This window comes from Nematolebias whitei, chromosome 3 (genome assembly GCF_014905685.2).
Source record: "Nematolebias whitei isolate Nwh7 chromosome 3, NemWhi1, whole genome shotgun sequence".
NCBI classification, from domain to species: domain Eukaryota; kingdom Metazoa; phylum Chordata; class Actinopteri; order Cyprinodontiformes; family Rivulidae; genus Nematolebias; species Nematolebias whitei.
The window spans coordinates 46,080,225-46,098,309 of NC_056500.1; the positions used below are offsets into that span (position 1 = coordinate 46,080,225).

An 18,085-nucleotide genomic window follows, 5' to 3' on the forward strand; every position below is an offset into this window, starting at 1 on the left:
GCTTCATGAACTGCTTCATGAACTGCTTAATGAACAGCTTCATGAACTGCTTCATGTGAAGCAGATGACCTTGACCTTCTACGCTTAATGCTCCGTAACTGTGTTGTTTTCCTGTTGATTTTTTTTTAATTGTCTCTTTTTGAGAAATCTTTACGTTCCAGATATAATTTTTCCTGCTCACAAGCACGTGCACATGTTTGCTTTCAGAACTTGTTAAAACGAAAGATTTTTCTAACCACTAGAACGAACACTACAAGCACCTAAAGGAAAATACATGGCAGGAATTGGAAAAATGCTGCTTTGACTGCCACCAGCTCAGTCCTTCTCAGATGGTGGGGCGCGCCCCCCTGGGGGGCCCGGAGCAATGTGTGTGTGTGTGTGGGGGGGGGGGGGGGGGGGGGGGGCGTGTGACCCGGGGAACATTTTGCGGCAGAGATTAGGTTTTATGTTTGTTTCTTTCACCATTCTCATTGTGTCAGGGTGCGTTCGGCAACTGTTTGCTAAAATCCGTCAACTCCCAGTTTTAATAATAATAAAGTAATGAACAAATATGTCTGTCCTGTTGTTTGGGAGCCATGATTCAATCATTGATTGAACAGTGTCGCTGTGACACCTCAGCTGGTGACGCTCGTCACCCACAGCACGCACGAGACAGAGAATGAACTCAAAGCGAGAGCGTTACCTGCCCCCCTTCCTCTTTTACGTTAACTATTTACTTTTAGTTTGTCAAAGCACAATTTTTGTGTGTTTTTAATACAGAAGTAATGTTTAATAAATGTTAGGACTCTATTCTTTACTAACAAGTCCTCCGCTCTGGACGCATTTCACCCACAGCGCAGCAACAAAGAGTATAAACTCAAAGCGAGAGCGACACCTGCCCCCTGCTTCCTCTTTCACATTGACAACATTTTTTAGTTTTATCGATTGTCAAAGTACAATTTTGATGTTTTTTTTATTTGTTGGAAAAACATATGTTTAGCAAATGTTAGGACTCTATTCTTTGCTAACAAAATATATTTTATGTCATTAAACAACTTGTCAGGTTCTTGTGAGCGCGTTCCCCTGGACTGATGCACTTTAAGCCTTTTCTGTTACAGACTATAAAACAATGTTAATAATCTTTGTTGTAAGTTGATCTATATTTCTTTCTTTCTTTAATGTTAATAAGGGTACAACGTTATGTAGAGGTGTATTTATAACAATTTTTTAGACAAATTATACTATTTACAGTCGCAGCGGAGAGTTGGGGGGGCGCGAAATGTTTTCTTCTTCCTGGGGGGGGCGTAACAGAAAATAATTGAGAAGCACTGCTACGCATTATGCAAATGTTTATCGTGTACAACAACAAAAGTATGGGCTCGTCCGGGATTTGAACCCGGGACCTCTCGCACCCGAAGCGAGAATCATACCCCTAGACCAACGAGCCACGTGTGTAGTGTATATGACACTATGGTTTTTATCTTCTATAAAGTGTAATTCCGAGAAAGAATATTTTATTTATTGTGTTATCGTTATTTTAACCAACACGCCAACTCTCCCTTTAACTCGTTACTCTGACAGATATAGACATACTTCCGTTGTGAGGCTCCTCTGACTAACACTACGATCATTCAGTTGATGTGGGGCTTCTACGGGTTAACGTACAACGTGCTGACATCACAGTTTGAGGGCGGAGTTACCGCCCTAAACAGGAAATCAATCGTCCGTCCGCTAAGAACGCCAGTTCAGTTTACTTGGTGATGCAAACAATTTTGTGACGCTCTGAAACTTGTTAGCATTAGCTTACAATTGTGACATGTTACAAACCGAAATCTTCACAGTTTTAGGTTGCGCTTTTACTATCTGCAGCAACATAGATTTATCCATGGTAAAAAGTTTTAAAGTTCGCGCTTTCGGAGGTTGCTAAGTTTAAAGTTAGCATGATGGGAGGCATGTCCAGAGGGACATGATTGATCCAGAACTTAAAGATAAAAACGGTATCAGAGACTGGACCCCTTTTAAATAAATGGAGGCTTCTATGGAACCAGCACAAAATCCTGATTTAAGGTAAGGTGGACTCAACAGGTGAAATTATGCAGAAGTGAAAAGTGTCTTGTACTTTGGTGTGTGTGTCTCCCAGCTCTGTCCTGTCCTCCTGTGAGCCAGAGCTTCAGGAGCTCATGAGGCAGATCGACATTATGATCAACCATCAAAAGAGGGAGTGGGAGGCTGAGGTCCGCGCCTTGGAGCTCAGGGTCAGGAGCAGAGAAGAAGAGCTGTTAACCTCCAACAACATCATTAACCAAAGGAACCTGGAGGTGAGCTGAGAGTTGTCCTTAACACATGCTCTGAGGGCTGCGCGCTGTTCGGGACTGCTGCTCAAAACTTTGCCGTTAACTAATGGACTCAAAGCTGTTTGTTAGCGAAATATCTGGAACCATTTTAATGAAACTTGGAGAAAGTATTTATTGAATGTCCAAAAACAGCTGATAAACTTATGAAGCTGCCACAGCTAAAGGAACTTCACCAGCACAAAAATATCTATAACTCTGTAAGTTTTACAGTTTTTGAGCTAACATTTGTTGTGGTAGTAGCTGAGAGTCCTTCACATTTACACATATTCTAAGTGCTAACAGACTATGCAATTCAATTCAGTTTATACCATACCACTTTATTTATAGAGCACTTAAAACAGCGACAAGGCCAACCAAAGTGCTGTACAGACAAAACAACAGGTAACACACAAAGCAATATACAAAATGAGGTAAATTAGAAATATAGACATAAAAAACGATGTAAAAGATAATGACGACAAACCAGTGTGGCGCATACAGGATCAAAACGGATCATCTGGTGTTGAAAGCGACTGAATAGTAGTGAGTTTTTAAACGGGACTTGAAAACCGAGAGGGAGGGGTTCTGTCTGACGAGCAGAGGTAACTCGTTCCAAAGTCTTGGTCCTGCTACTGAGAAGGCCCTGTCCCCTCTGCGCTTAAGACGAGTTCCTGGAACTGTGAGGAGCAACTGGTCCGCTGACCTCAGGGAACGTGGGACATACGGTTGTAGCAGATCAGAGAGATGGGGTGGGGGGGCGGAACTGTTCAGTGATTTGTAGACTTACATCAGTATTTTGAACTGGATTCGAAAGTGAACCGGTAGCCAGTGCAGTGAGGCCAAAACTAGTGTAATGTGCACTCTTTTGCCTGTACTGGTTAAAAATAGGGCTGCTGCATTCTGGCCCAGTTGTAGTCATGCAATGGAGGTCTGACTGATACCTGATACCATTTATTTATATAGTTTTCTCAGGGCACTGAACAAATACACTCGCATATATAAAAATTCAATTATTAACATTATTTGTCTAAGGGAGGGTAGCCAGCAGATTGCATTCAGTCTTCACTTTGTCGCAGTCTCCCATACTGAGCAAGCACAATGGCAGCAGTGGAAAGGAAAAACTCCCTCACAATGGGAAGAACCCTCCAGCAGAACCAGGCTCAGGATGAGCAGCCATCTGCTTCAGCTGGCTTTGAGAGGACAGGAAGGAGAAACAGACCAGAATGTACAACAACTCATACGACAGAAAACTGGACAAATAATTCAAGTTACAGAGAAAGACATTTTATTATGCTTCAATGATAAGGATGTGGATAAAGACTTGATCCACTTCACCCAACTTCTACTTCTCCTGGGAAAATTTCACACTCACAAGAAGAAGTGGTCAAAGCCAAACATAAACCAAGGAACTTTACTGGTACAGCACCACAATGAAGGGACTTGAAAACAAAAAGACAATGAAACCATCTCAGTTCTAGAAAAACTTAATGTGAATTTATCTATAGAACCTATAAATAGATTGTCTTGTTCTTTTTTATACTTGAACACTATTACCTTTGTACCTGTTAATAATATACCCCTGGCAGACAAATGTTTGTAATGTTGATAAAAACTTAATAATTAAAAAAGGTCCAGAATAGAGACGAGCGGGTCCCTCACTGGGAGGAAAGATAAAAAAAAAAAACATTTTAAGATAGAAATAATTAACTATTTATTTGTAACAATTCATTTGATGAAATGTGGTCAGTTTATCCTCCAGCAGTCTAAGCCTATAGCAGCATAACTAAGGGATAGCTCAGGAAACCCAAGCCAACCCTAACTATAGGATTTATCAAAAAGGAAAGACTTAGGGTGCATTCACACCAGCCTTGTTTAGTCCGCTTTAATCGAACTCTAGCTCGTTTTCCTAGAAAGTCCGGCTCGTTTAGGGAGGTGTGAACGCGCAATCGAACTCTGGCCCGGGCTAAAACCTAGGTCTCGGTCCGGTAGAAGAGAACTCCAGCGCGGTTCGAGTACAGTGTGAATGTAAACAGACCGGACCCGCTCCACAGGACAAACAAACACGCATTTCTCTGACCTTATATGGAGCCGTCAGCTGCCTTGTGTGAAAAACAATATTCTCCATGGTCTTCTGTCTCATCTTCTGCTCATGCTAAGTCCATTTTTGAAAAATGACAAAATATAACTGCTAAAACTTGATGCCACTTCGTTTTTATTTTTATTTACAGAAGATGAAGAAGACGTGTCTTCAGAGGTTTTTGTGTCGTTTCTTTCAGTAGTTCTTGGTGCAGCGCCCCCACAGGCGAGCGGGGGAACAGGTTGGTTCAACAGGTTGACTCGACTGCACAGTGCAGTGTGAATGCAAACGCACCAGCTCAAATGTAAACAAAAGCTCATGAATATTGGTCCCGAACCGAGTCTACCGGACTATCTGGTGTGAAAACGACCTTAAGCCCAGTTTTAAAACTGGACAATGTGTCATCCTCATGGACAGAAACTGGAAGTTGGTTCCACAAGAGAGGAGCCTGATAACTGAAAGATCTTCCTCCCATTCTGCGTTTGGAAACTCTGGGAACCACGAGTAAACCTGCAGTTTGAAAGTGAAGTGCTGTATTGCGATCTGTAATATGCAGTAGTGCACGAGTCCTTGCGTAACTTGTTCTGGTTCTACCAAAACGTTTATAACTCTGTAAAATCTTGAACTCTGGCATGTAAGGCAGAGGGTGACGGGCATCTCTTTAAGGAATGCTAGTCTTTTTTCTTCAGTAACATCACCTATCATTGCAGATTAAATTACTTCACAAGCAGCTTGAAAACATCGAGCCTAATCGCCACGAGTTAGTTTCCAAGTATGAGCAACAACTGCAGAAGGTCAAAGAAGAGGTGAATCAACTCGTTTAATGTGGAGCCCAACAGTCACTGTTTTTGTAAATCTGTCTTTATTCTTTTGTTTGTTAAAATCAATAATAATGCAGATCTTTCCTGTTTTGATCAAATCATGTGAACATGGTTGCTTTTAGCTGGACAAGTTAAAGAGAAGTTACCAGAAGCTTCAGCGCAAGCAGCTCAAGGATGCAAATACAGGAGCCAAAGAGACGATGCTTTCAAAGGTGAGCTGCCTGTGTGGATATCTTGTCCTGAGTTTTCTTTCCCACCATCTCCTGGTGTAGATTATTCATCCTCACACGTTCCTGCAGGAACAGCACCACAACCAGCTGACAACTCTGGAAGCCCAGAATAAGAGCCTGATGGAGGAGCTCTCTGACCTGAAAGTAAGAGCTTGTTGGTAACACGTGCTTTAAATCTGAAGCAGTGTCGTGTTTTTGGTTTTTTACTCGTGCAGTTTGATTTCCAGAACCAGCGGGCGTCATGGCAAGTGCACGGAGCGCACCGGGAGTGCTGTTCAGAGATGCAGCAGCTCCGTGCTCAACTGGAGAAGGCTCAGGCCACTCTGCACTCACAGGAGCTGCAACTGGAGCATCTGCAGCCGTTTGAGACGCTGAGCGGACCGTACCAGGAACATGTGAGAGCATCCTGTTTTTACAAAAACAAGAAAGAAACCCACTGTCTAATTAACAGCACAAGCTAAAAGGTTGTCTTAGTACATATTAATATACTCAATAATGACATATTTTTAAAATAAATCCTTGAAAAAGTCTGTAGTTTTCTAAATTACTTTTGCACAACTTGTGTGTTGGACTAAGATCCATTTTGTCTGGAGGTACGCAGGTACAGTCCTGGTAAAAAGGAAGTCCATCTTTCTAGCGCAGACTCAGCTCCAAGATATGGACCAGTCATTCACATTATGATAGAAGCACCAAAGTTGGCTCAAATATATTTTGATACATGCTGTCTAAAAACAGGACCAGTTCCATGAAATATTTTAAGGATGAGATTGAAGTCAACACCCTCTAAAAGATGAATGACCAGGTATTACGGACAGATGGTTCATAAATACAGCCGATACCCTTTAATTTCATTAATCCATACAATTAGGTTTGTTACATGTTTGGATGTCATTCATTATATTATGATCTTACTTTAAGGTCATATGGTGGAAATACGAATATTGAGAAGAAAGTTAGCTGGAGACTGGCTAGTTTATCTGGACTTTTTCATATTTATATATTTGTTTGAGTAATTCAAAGTGACAAACTGAGAAAGCCTCCATTTATTACCTCGTCCTGCAAATACTGATGTTAAATGGAAAATAAAAAGCAAAGATTCTCTCTCTTCTAGCTGATGGCATTTGCAGAAGTCAGAGTCAGAGTTTCTTTATTGTCATTCGCACCTCATGTGGTACATGTGGTGGAGCGAAATTATGTACACAGGGTCCCAGTTACATCCAACAATAAAATGTAAAAGACAAACAGTAATAACCTGTAAGATGTGAACTAAGAAAAACATCCACTAAATATACACTAAGCACTAATAACATAAAAACATTGAACATCAGCACAAACAAGAACATGAGTCTGTGTGAGCAGATGAGCACGCATGAACACATCAACATGAAACAGATCAGCAGCAACATGAAACAGATCAGCAGCAACATGAAACGGATCAGCAGCAACATGATGTGATTTTTTTCACAGTGATTATTCTGGTTAGAGATTCATGAGTCTAACAGCCTCAGGGTAGAAGCTGTTCCTCAGTCTAGTGGTTCTACACTTAATGCTCCTCAACCTCCTTCCCGAGGGGAGCGGGGCAAAAAGTGTGTGTGCTGGGTGAGTGAGGTCCTTCATAATGCAGGTGGCCCTCTTCCTGCATCTGGAGGTGTAGATGTCTGTGATGGTGGGTAGACTGACTCCAACATCTTCTGTGCAGCCTTCACCACTCTCTGCAAAGCTTTTCTTTCTGCAGCTGTGCAGCCTCCATGCCACACGTTGATGCTGGAGCACAGGATGCTCTCCACTGCACACCTGTAGAAGGAGGTGAGGACTGAGCTTCCCAGACCAGCTCGTCTCAGCCGTCTGAGGAAGTAGTCTCTGATGAGCTTTCTTGATCAGGCTGGTGGTGTTGTTGCTCCAGCTGAGGTTGTCATTCATGTGTACACCCAAGTACTTGTAGCTGGAGACCACTTCCACTGCAGATCCTCTTATGTCCAGAGGGGTGTAGGTGTGTCTGTTCCTTCTGAAGTCCACAATCATCTCCTTTGTCTTCTTCACATTGATGTGAAGGTTATTCTCTTTGCACCAGCTCTCCAGGTGTTCCACCTCTTGCCTGTAGCTGGACTCATCATTGTTTGTGATGCATCCCACCACCTCTGTATCAAGTGAGGCCAACCATAACTCAGCTTGTATTTTCTGTACCAGGACGACCACATCAGTGTCTACTGTGTGTGACCATGTCTTGTGATGAGTCGACCTCGTCCCTGAAAACTTTTATCGAACATATTTTGTGATGCACTGTCTTGTTTCTGGTCAGTGTTTTGTTGATGCCACTACCGTCAGTTCTTTCCAAATTTTTGTCCGTTGGATGTTTAACAAAGTTGAGTCAGGTCCTCTGGACAGATTAAAAAAAAAAATAATAATTTAAACATTGTTGAAATGTTAACTTTGTTATATTTTTCTACCTGGATTATTGAGCATGTATCAGGATGTTTCTTCAGATTGTCAAATTCTAGAAGCATTTCAAAATGTAGTCATGACTCTGTCCTTGCACTGACTGAGCAAATAAATTTAATGTTTATTTACACAATCCCCATCAGTTTCAACTTTTGATGGTGTTTCCTGTCTTTCCATAGATCCCATGATAACAATATTCACCTCTCGGGTTTATGTGTCAGAAGAAAATAAAGTGTTAATGAAACTGTCAGTTTCTAAAATGAATCAAGTTTAACCTAAAGTGTTGAAACACAGCAGATTGCTCCATTTCATTATTTAAAAACCAAACAAAGCCAACACAAAGATCTGTTTGTGACTAACCAAGTGTTTGCTGCTTCTGAAGGATGTAAATGTGCCGACCTTCAGATGCAGGAGTTTTCTCAGTTTGCTCCTCTGAAGCAAACAGGTGTGTTTGCACACACAGCTTTCACATTTTAACTTTATTTTGTTTAAGAAATAACAAAACACCGGACTTTGTAGCAGGTTTTTGTACAGCTTTAATTGACAGCAGTTTCATTAAGATCAGAAAACTTCACAAAAACTCAAACACACTGGAGAAAAATAAAAACAGCTCAGATCTGTAAAACTAGTTCACGTGAAGTAACTGATCACTTCAACAGCTACGTCTGTTCAACTTTGATCTAATTAGCTGCAAATCTGCTGTTCCACAGCTGCTGTCAGGACAGACGGAGCTCTACGCCACGCTGGACTCCCAGGATGCATTTCTGCACAGAAACAGTCAGGAGCACCAAAGCCTTTGTAATGAAGCTGCTGCACTCAAACAAGTGCTGCAAGCTAAAGAGCAGGTCATCCGGTGGGTGTTTACACAGCAGCACCGACACCAGGGGGCGCTCTCTAACAGGATGTTGTAGTGATGCAGTTGTGCACTGTTTTTGAGTGTGCAGCTCTCTGGAGGACTGCCTGGCAGCTCAGGGCTGCGCCACAGTGGAAACCCTCAGGAAGGAGCTGGAGACGACTGCAGCCAGGCTTCAGAGGGCTCAAACATGTGAGGTCCACCTGAAGGCAGAGCTCTCGCGTCTGAGAGAGAGGTGAACTCAACTGATGTAGAGAAACTAAACCATGAACAAGTTTAGGACCAGAGGTTACTTTATGTTCCCATCACCTTTCATGTCAGCGTGTTCATCTGTAAACTTCCTCTTGTCCCTCCCATAACTTCTGATCCATCCATCATCTTTACCCACTTCTTCCTTTTCGGGTCACGGGGGTCACTGGTGCCCATTTCCAGCAGTCACTGTGAAAGAGGAGGGGGACACCCTGGACAGGTCTCCAGTCCATCACAGGGACACATGGAGACAAATGAGACTAACAACCATTCACTCTCTCACTCGCACCTAGAGACAGTTCAGAGTTACCACTCAGACTAACATTTAATATAATTTAATAAAACTCGATACACACGCGTGTCATCACTAGACGGAGTGTTGCGAACACTTTTCACGCCCCCCAGCTTCAAGGTCTGTATAATACTTTGTCAACAGGGATAAATAATGTGCTGTACTCGTGATTTTTAAGTTACTTAGCTCTAGCAGCCATCTTGAATACAGTTACCTCCAAAGGTTAAATCAGTTGTAGAGAGATGACTAAAATATTTTGCTAACAGACAAATGCACACACCTGAGCTAAATCAGAATTGTCCTATTTCGTTCAGCAGTAGGTGATGATTGGTTTATGTTTCGTCTGTTTTCAATGTGTCTGTTGGTTCCTCTTGAAGACTGGAATATATGAGCAGACAGCAAGGTGAACACTCCAACCTGGAGCAGGAACTGAGGGACGTTACAGCAGCCCATGCCTCCTCTGCTGCTGAAATCACAAAGGTAAGACCGTTCTCCTAAAATACTCCACCCGTGTTCTGGTTTTTAGTCGTTTCCACCGGTGCTGGGTCCGCTCACGTCTCTCCTCTCTGGGTTTGCGCTGCAGCTCAAAGAGGAGCTTCAGAGAGCCAGGCAGACCCACAGCAGGGAGGTCGATGGGATGAGGAAGGAGGTGTTGAAGCTGACGGCTGAGCTGCACCAGCGAGACCTCACCATCGTGGCTCCGAGCGCCTCCTCGTCCAGCATCGAGCAGCAGCTGAGAGACGAGGTGGAGCGAGCCGAGCACAAGGCGGCTGAGCTTAAAGTGAGTTGAAGGCTGTCACTTGGAAAATAATCAACACGTAAATGTCAGGAAATTTACCGTATTTTACACCGTACAAATATAATGTGTCACTTCGCCATATACATCGCATCCATTATGCGTCACCGCTGACAACTTGGAAATGTGGGCCGGTGTGCCAAAAATCAAATGGCGGCTGCAGAAGCGTGCACGGGAGGACTTAAACAAGAATTTAACAATATTAACACTTAAAAACAATTATTTGTTTACTCAGAATTATAGTAAAGGTGTGTCTCAGTTTAACTTTTGCTTAATAAATGCACTTTGACAATCAAATCAGCTGCGTTTAAAAAGTCGATACGCAGAAACATGAACGCGCAGAGGGACGAGTCGCTGCGCTTTTCTTTAAAATTCTACAAGATAAATGCCTAAAAACAATTATTTGTTTGACTTTATAGTAAAGGTGTGTCTCAGTTGAACTTTTACTTAATAAATGCACTTCAATGATCAAATCAGCTGCATTTCGCAGTGAAATGCAGCTGATTTGACGTTTGCTCCAGGCAGACGACGGTGGCAGGTTATGACAAGTCGACTGTGTCATTAATTGACACTTTTACCTATTACATGATACAGCAGCATTCCATTCTACTTGAGTGCCATCTAGTGGCTGAAAATGGTAGTGTTCAATATTTTCAGTCTGAATGAATGAAAACGGTCACATCTCAGCCAAAAATTTGTTTATAAATATGGAGGAAAAAAAATCCATAAATACATCACTTTGGTGAATAAGTCACAGGGAATGCAAATTATGCAAAAAAAAAACACGACTTATAGGGCGAAAAATACAGTATAAGTTCAGGTCAGAAGTTTAGATTAGTCCTGCAAACGTCTTTCTAAAGTCCAGTTGGGTTACAGTCATCTCAGGAACGTCTCAGAACAAAGTGTGGTCAGCTGATTTTTGTTGCTGTTTAATAGTCTCCATCTATTCTTCTCTCAGATGACTCGGGCGCAGCTGGAGACTGTACAAGCAGAGAAGCAGCGTCTGAAGGATCTCCTGCAGCCTCGCTCCCCACAGGTCTGTTCCTGGATGTCAGCATCCACCTCACAGCTCCTCCTTACTCTTTCAGCCCACGATGCCTCTCGTTAAAAATGTCTGCCACTCACGGTCAGGTTATTTTCCTCTCAGTGGGACTAAAACGTGTTTCTCCTGAGACATGATGGTTTATTCATATCTGTCCCTTCAGCCAGCGAGGCCTGTGAATCTGACGTGAAGAAATGCTAAATATTAGCATATTTGGCTGCTTCAATGACTCTGAAGCTGCAGATGGAGGAGTAATGAATGAAAAGCTTTGAGACGCATCAGAACCTCCTGATCCAATTCAGCCCAACAAACAAAAGTGGTTGAAAATCAAAATGCTTACAGTGTGAGTGTTATGAAACTTCTGCCACATTTTATTTGACATTTATTCCTCCAGGTCCAGTTAAAACTGAACTGAAATTAATTCTGACATGAAACACCTTCAGTTTTTATTATTCTGCACACACGTGACGTATAATAATAATAATAATGATAACAATAATGATAACAAAGGTGAAAATAATAACTTACACAAAACGTTAGTGGAACTCCAGAGTTTTTGGTCTTTTCACAAACGGATCTTTTCAGACACGTTCTCCTTGACTTCTTGTTTGTCCTGAGGCAGTGAAGGGAAGGAACAATCCTTCTCACTGAATACACAACACGCTCTTATTTTGAAACCGCAGTTCTGTTTCGGCTGCTTGTGATTAAAGCTGAGAACAGTCCAACAAATACCAGAACGGAAAACATGTTGGAGAGATCAACTTTATCAGTGCAGTTCAAAACAATGTTCACTGCTTTACTGGACGTGTCAGGAAAACTAGATTCTACCAGAATGAGGAGGGTGGGTGACGGCAGCTTGGATTGTCTTCTTGAAGTGTCCTCAGTGCTTGTGGCTTGTTGTTGAATCCCTTTTCTCTCCTCAGAGGGGGGGTCCCTCTGCAGCTTCGCTGAGGGGGGGCCACATGTCGTCCCTGAGCTGCCTGGAACAGGAAAACCACCAGTTAAGACTGGAACTTGCCAAGCTGCGGCCTCAGCTGGACGCTTCGAACCAAGCCTGTCAGGAGAAGTATGAACGTGCTCTGCTCAGCCACGCCTCGGTGGACCGGCCACAGCTGGACCAGGACCGGCCACAGCTGGACCAGGACAGGTAGATGGCACCGCCAAATGGCTTCGAGTCAGAACTCTTGCAGTCCTGATTGTTATGGAACCCTGTCGCAGGTTTCAGGCGCAGGAGAACACCACTCGTTATGAAGGAGAGATCCAGAGGCTGTTTAAAAAGCTTCAGACTCTGTCTCAGACCCCCACGGAGCAGAACCGGGTCCACGGGGCTCATTCTCCCTCCTCCTCCTCGTCCAGCAGCAGCACCAGGCTGACCAGGAGAAACTCAGTGCCAGCAAGTCCCAATAAACGTGCTCCTGAGGGTTCAGGCTCAGAAGACTGTCAGACCTCAGGCTCCATGGAGGAAGGGGTTCCCTCTCCTTCAGAGGTTCGGATCCTGAGAATAAGAAAAGTTTAATAATTTAGTGAGAACTCTTAAAGATTAGTTTTTGTTTTTTCCTCCCAGGGGGTTCTGTCAGTGTCGCCTGCACATGGCGTGATCGGTTGTTTCCTGGAGGAGGAGCGCTTGCAGTCCGAGGAGCTGATGCAGAAACTGGACCTCCACATCCAGGGGATGAGAGAGCGCAACGCCAGGACAGTGTCCAAATACCGGACCGGCGGCTCAGGACCCGAAGCGGATCAAGGTTCTGAGCAGAGCGGCCGGCTTTAATGTGTTTGATAAATGAGAGCAACCTGAACAAGCACGATTCACGTGTTTTTTTGAACCGTCCAGAGGACCAGACTTGACTTTTTTAGATTTTCTACCAGGATTATTGAGCATGCATCAGGACACGATTCACTTGGTCCAACTTTAAAGTTTCACAGGCAGCAGAGCTCACTCTGAACATCCACAACTGCCCGTGATTTTACATGTTATTTATTCCAGATGTGCCTTTTGAGCTGAAGTTACATCAAACTGATGAACTGTTTTTCACCACTTCATTGTTTTTACGCCCGTCGACAGGTGGATATATTATGGAGCAGTCTCCACATATTTCCTTAAACTTTCTCTTGTCCCGCCCATAACTTATGGGCAGGACACTTGTCCCATTAAGAGACGAGTGGCGGGACAAGATGGTGGCCTGAGCAGCTGTGTTGTTTAAATGAATATTTACTGGCATTTATTTATTTATTTGCGTCGTTTCAGTCCACACTCATTACACGTTTGTGCAGTAATGCACCAAATTGTTATTTGCAACCACCAAATGTGAAGAAGACGACGGTTTGGTTGCAAAGATCCAACGTGTCCGTTTCCTTCACTGAGTTCCTGCTGGCTTCAACTCCAAGAAGTGACAACACTCTGGGGTCGCTGTGGTGTAGAGGTAGGGCAGCCGACTTGGGACCAGAAAGTCGAAGGTTCAGCTCCCTGCCATGCCCACATGTCGTGGTGTCCTTGAGCAAGACGCTTAATCCTTTAACTGGTCCCCGGTCCCACTGCACCACCTGGCTGTATCTCAGGTGTGATGGGTTAAATGCAGAGAACTAATTTCATCATCATATAGAAGCATACAGTGTTGACAACACGGCAACAACAAAAAAAAATCTGCTCAAGATACTTAAACCAAACTTCATACACAAAGCATCATCATCAGACTGTCACGTACACTTCATGACCCCAGGTCCAAGGTCAAAGTCACAGATCAAGATCAACAGTTATACAGATCCTTTCTATAGATTTCTGTATAATCGTTTGTCAAAGTGGTTTTAATGTACCGTCACCAGCTACAGTTTAACTTACTGTACACATGGGCCCATTTAAAAGAACAACTAAACAAGACTTTCTTAAAAAATGTCCAACTCCTGCCACTTTTCATGCCTGAGGTTGAACCTAGAAGATCTGATGAGAAATGATGGTGTTCTGGTCACTTTAGTCCAACTTTATCTAAAATCTCACGAGATGTGAAATCTGTTGGTGTGCTGTGACTGACTCTCAGCTACCACCATGTCAGAGTTTTACTTTATCTCTAAATCTGATTAAGTTATAACTACATTTGTTTTAGCTAATATTAATTAGCTGTGGCAGCCATTTTTAGTTGACTCAAAGAGTTATTAATCAGTTGTAGAGGTGATTACTGATGTAATCATTACTTTTTGATTTTGATTAAAATTTGACCTGTGGTTCTTGTGATATTTTTCTAACACTACACAAAGTACCCACACATGCAAAGACATTATCACCCTTTGGCCTTCAACTGTGGGTGATATCTAAGTTGATACAGAGTGTGTTAGATGGTCAGAGATTACCTCAATAGATGAGCTTTTGTCCTCCAATGTGAGAGTTGGGGGTTTGATTCTACCAGCAGTCACATGCCGTAGTGTCCCTGGGCAAGACACTGAACCCCTCATTTCTTCAGATGTGTGTCCCATTGGTTTATGGATGTGATAAAATTCTGATTAGTCTTTGTATATACATAGAGTGCTGTATGGTATGGTGTAGTATAGTATAGTAGAGTGCTGGCTCTCCTCAGGGATGTGTGTTGAGCCCCCTCCTGTTTACTTTGCTCACGTATGATTGTGCAGCTACCCATCCAGGCTGTCGCATTGTAAAGTTTGCAGATGATACAGTGGTGGTGGGATGCATCACAAACAATGATGAGTCCAGCTACAGGCAAGAGGTGGAACACCTAGAGAGCTGGTAAAGAGAATAACCTTCACATCAATGTGAAGAAGACAAAAGAGATGATTGTGGACTTCAGAAGGAACAAACGCACCTACACCCCCCTGAACATAAAAGGATCTGCAGTGGAAGTGGTCTCCAGCTACAAGTACTTGGGTGTACACATGAATGACAACCTCAGCTAGAGCAACAACACCACCAGCCTGATCAAGAAAGCTCATCAGAGACTCTACTTCCTCAGACGGCTGAGAAGAGCTGGTCTGGGAAGCTCAGTCCTCGCCTCCTTCTACAGGTGTGCAGTGGAGAGCATCCTGTGCTCCAGCATCAACGTGTGGCATGGAGGCTGCACAGCTGCAGAAAGAAAAGCTCTGCTGAGAGTGGTGAAGGCTGCACAGAAGATGTTGGAGTCAGTCTCTCCACCATCACAGACATCTACACCTCCAGATGCAGGAAGAGAGCCACCTGCATCATGAAGGACCTCACTCACCCAGCACACATACTTTTTGCCACGCTCCCCTCAGGAAGGAGGTTGAGGAGCATTAAGTGTAGAACCACTAGACTGAGGAACAGATTCTACCCTGAAACTGTTAGACTCATGAATCTCTAACCAGAATAATCACAGTGAAAAATCACATCATGTTGCTGCTGATCTGTTTCATGTTGCTGCTGATCTGTTTCATGTTGATGTGTTCATTCGTGCTCATCTGCTCACACAGACTCATGTTTGTGCTGCTGTTCGACGTAATGTTTTTATGTTATTAGTGCTTATTGTATATTTAGTTGATGAATTTCTTAGTTCATATCTTAGATCTTATTACTGTTTTTCTTTTAAATTTTATTGTTGGATGTAACTGGGACCCTGTGTGCATAATTTCACTCCACCACATGTACCACATGGGGTGTGAATGACAAAGAATCTCTGAGTCAGTATGAGCGGGTAAATGAGGCACAGATTGTTGTAAAGAGCTTTGAGTAAGATAAGAGTGGATAAGAGAAAGATTCTATAGAGTACAGTCCATTTACCATTAATAAATAAAATCATAATTAAGATTTCCACCATAATGTTGAATTTTCCTATCAAAGATTTTATGATGAAAATTAAAGTTGTCTCATCTATGTCTGTAAATAAATTAATTTTATTTCTATAGTTCCAAATCACAACAGAGGTCATCTCTGGGCACTGAACAGAAACATTCACATACGTACAAAATCCATTTAGTAAACGTTATCGACCTAAGGAAGGAATCCATCAGACGTGTTGAATCTTGACTTTGTTGCAGTCTCATGTGTTCCCATTAATGTGCATCAGAATGTGATGCACATGTTTGGGTCACATCAATAAAGTGAAACCTGATGACGTGTTAAGGAAGCATCTGTCCGTCGCATTGTTTCACTGACAAACTGACGAACTGAGTTTGAAAAGGAGAAATAATGTTTCCATTTAGAGAAAATGATGCAGGTGTCCATCTACAGTGAAAATAATTCATCTTTAATATAAGTTTTCCTCCCCTTCTCTCTTAGGTGCTCTCGGTTTCAGCAGCATCATAGATCCCCCCACACCCCACACTCCTTACAGAAGCCCTCCAACTCATCTAAGCACAGGAATGTGTGCACTATGCCAGTTCTGTCATGCTCCTCACCCCGTGGCCCGCTTTGTCTTCATCATTAGAAACATGATGGAATGTTAATATCAACCATGTGGAAGACTGAAAGGCCATCTATGTTTTACAGCTTCTCTAATGAAGGACACCCTCAGAATAAATAAAGGAAGGGAAAATCTCAGGAAATGCTGTGCATGTTTTACATTTTTTTTGTTCTTAAACTGTAACAATAAACCAAATGGCGGTGATGGTCTGCTGCCTGCGAGTCCTATGATTTCCCACTTTGGTGTTTGGTTGTTGGTGTCACTGGCACTAGACACTCCACGATACCAATGGCAGTTTTATACATGGAGATTTCTTTAAAAGGCTTTTATGCACAGGTTTACATAATTTATATAATAAAATTAATACATTGGGTTCCGTCCTGGCCGTGGAACACTGGACCAGCTCTTTAGCCTAATTATAGGATTTATCAAAAAGGAAAGTCTTAAGCCCAGTCTTAAAAGTGGACAATGTGTCAGCCTCACGGACAGAAACTAGAAGATGAGCAGAGTGTGACTGATTAAGTCATTCTTGTTAGGACAGTGTTTACTCTCAGTCCATGAAAAGCAAAAAAACTGTTTATTTAAACAGCATCAAACTGTGACTCAAACTTGTGTCAGCAAGATACACACACAGCTCAGGGCTCTTATGTCTTCAAATGCAGCCGACATGAGTTTTCTTTACACCGAGAAAAGCTTTGTTTTTATTGTAGTGCTCGGAGCTATGAAGCAGAGAATCATCCCGGGCCCAGAAACCACAGCCTCATCCATCATGCCCAAACTGATTCATGGCACGATGACGCCAACAGGACCACATCATCTGCAAAGAGCAGATATGGAATCCTGAGGCCATCAAACCAGTCTCCTTCTGCCTCCTGGATGCACCAAGAAATTCTGTCCATAAAAGTTATGAACAGAATCGGTGACAACAAGCAGCCCTGGTGAAGTCCACCTCCCACCCTGAAAGAGTCCGTCTTACTATCGGCAATGTGAACCAATCTCTTGTATAAGGACCAGACATCCCATAACAACGGGCTCCCAATCCCATAGTCACGGAGCACCCCCCACAGTGTACCTCAAAGAACACTGTTGAAAGCCTTCTCCAAGTCCACTAAACATATGTAGACTGGATGGGCAAACTCCCATGACCCCTCGAGGACCCTAGTGAGGGACAGTAAGAAGAGAGGCAGGTGAAGTGATGCACCCATCATGTCTAGTGCCTAGTCATCAATGCAAGATCTTGGTGAAAAATTAATGCAACACTGGATGGAAATGAAATAGATCTTGTGACATTGCAGAAGCTTATCGAAGCGATGTCACAGAGAATACATGCTGTAATCAAAGCTAAATGCAGTCCAACGAAACATTAGTGTGTGACATTTTTTTTGGTGGCAACTTTTTTGGGAGCCAGGCAGTGTAGATTTCATTTGATATTATTTCTATCTTAACATGTGATTCTTGACCTGCCATTGTGTATCTGTTCCTCTCAAACCCAGCCAGTTGAAGTAGGTGACCGCTTGTCTTGAGCTTGGTTCTGCTAAAGGTTTCTTCCTCATGAAGGAGTTTTTCCTTTCGACTGTTGCCTTCATGCTTGCTCAAGATGAGAGTTCTGTGATG

At 42.9% G+C, this 18,085-nt stretch overlaps 1 protein-coding gene and 1 non-coding gene across 2 annotated transcripts; one reads left to right on the forward strand and one right to left on the reverse strand.

The window, feature by feature from the left end:
- Nucleotides 1-1,354: 1,354 nt before the first annotated feature.
- trnap-cgg lies at nucleotides 1,355-1,426 on the reverse strand. The gene has a single exon. It is a non-coding gene; the product is annotated as a tRNA-Pro (tRNA).
- A 579-nt stretch (nucleotides 1,427-2,005) lies between these two features.
- cep63 (centrosomal protein 63) lies at nucleotides 2,006-12,974 on the forward strand. Its single transcript, XM_037675017.1, is given in 13 exon segments — nucleotides 2,006-2,046; nucleotides 2,120-2,297; nucleotides 5,100-5,195; nucleotides 5,333-5,594; nucleotides 5,699-5,835; nucleotides 8,590-8,732; nucleotides 8,824-8,967; nucleotides 9,651-9,753; nucleotides 9,857-10,054; nucleotides 11,028-11,105; nucleotides 12,035-12,285; nucleotides 12,330-12,597; nucleotides 12,676-12,974. Coding segments are annotated over 13 exon segments (2,103 nt in total). The 3' UTR covers nucleotides 12,880-12,974.
- The last annotated feature ends 5,111 nt before the right edge of the window (nucleotides 12,975-18,085 follow it).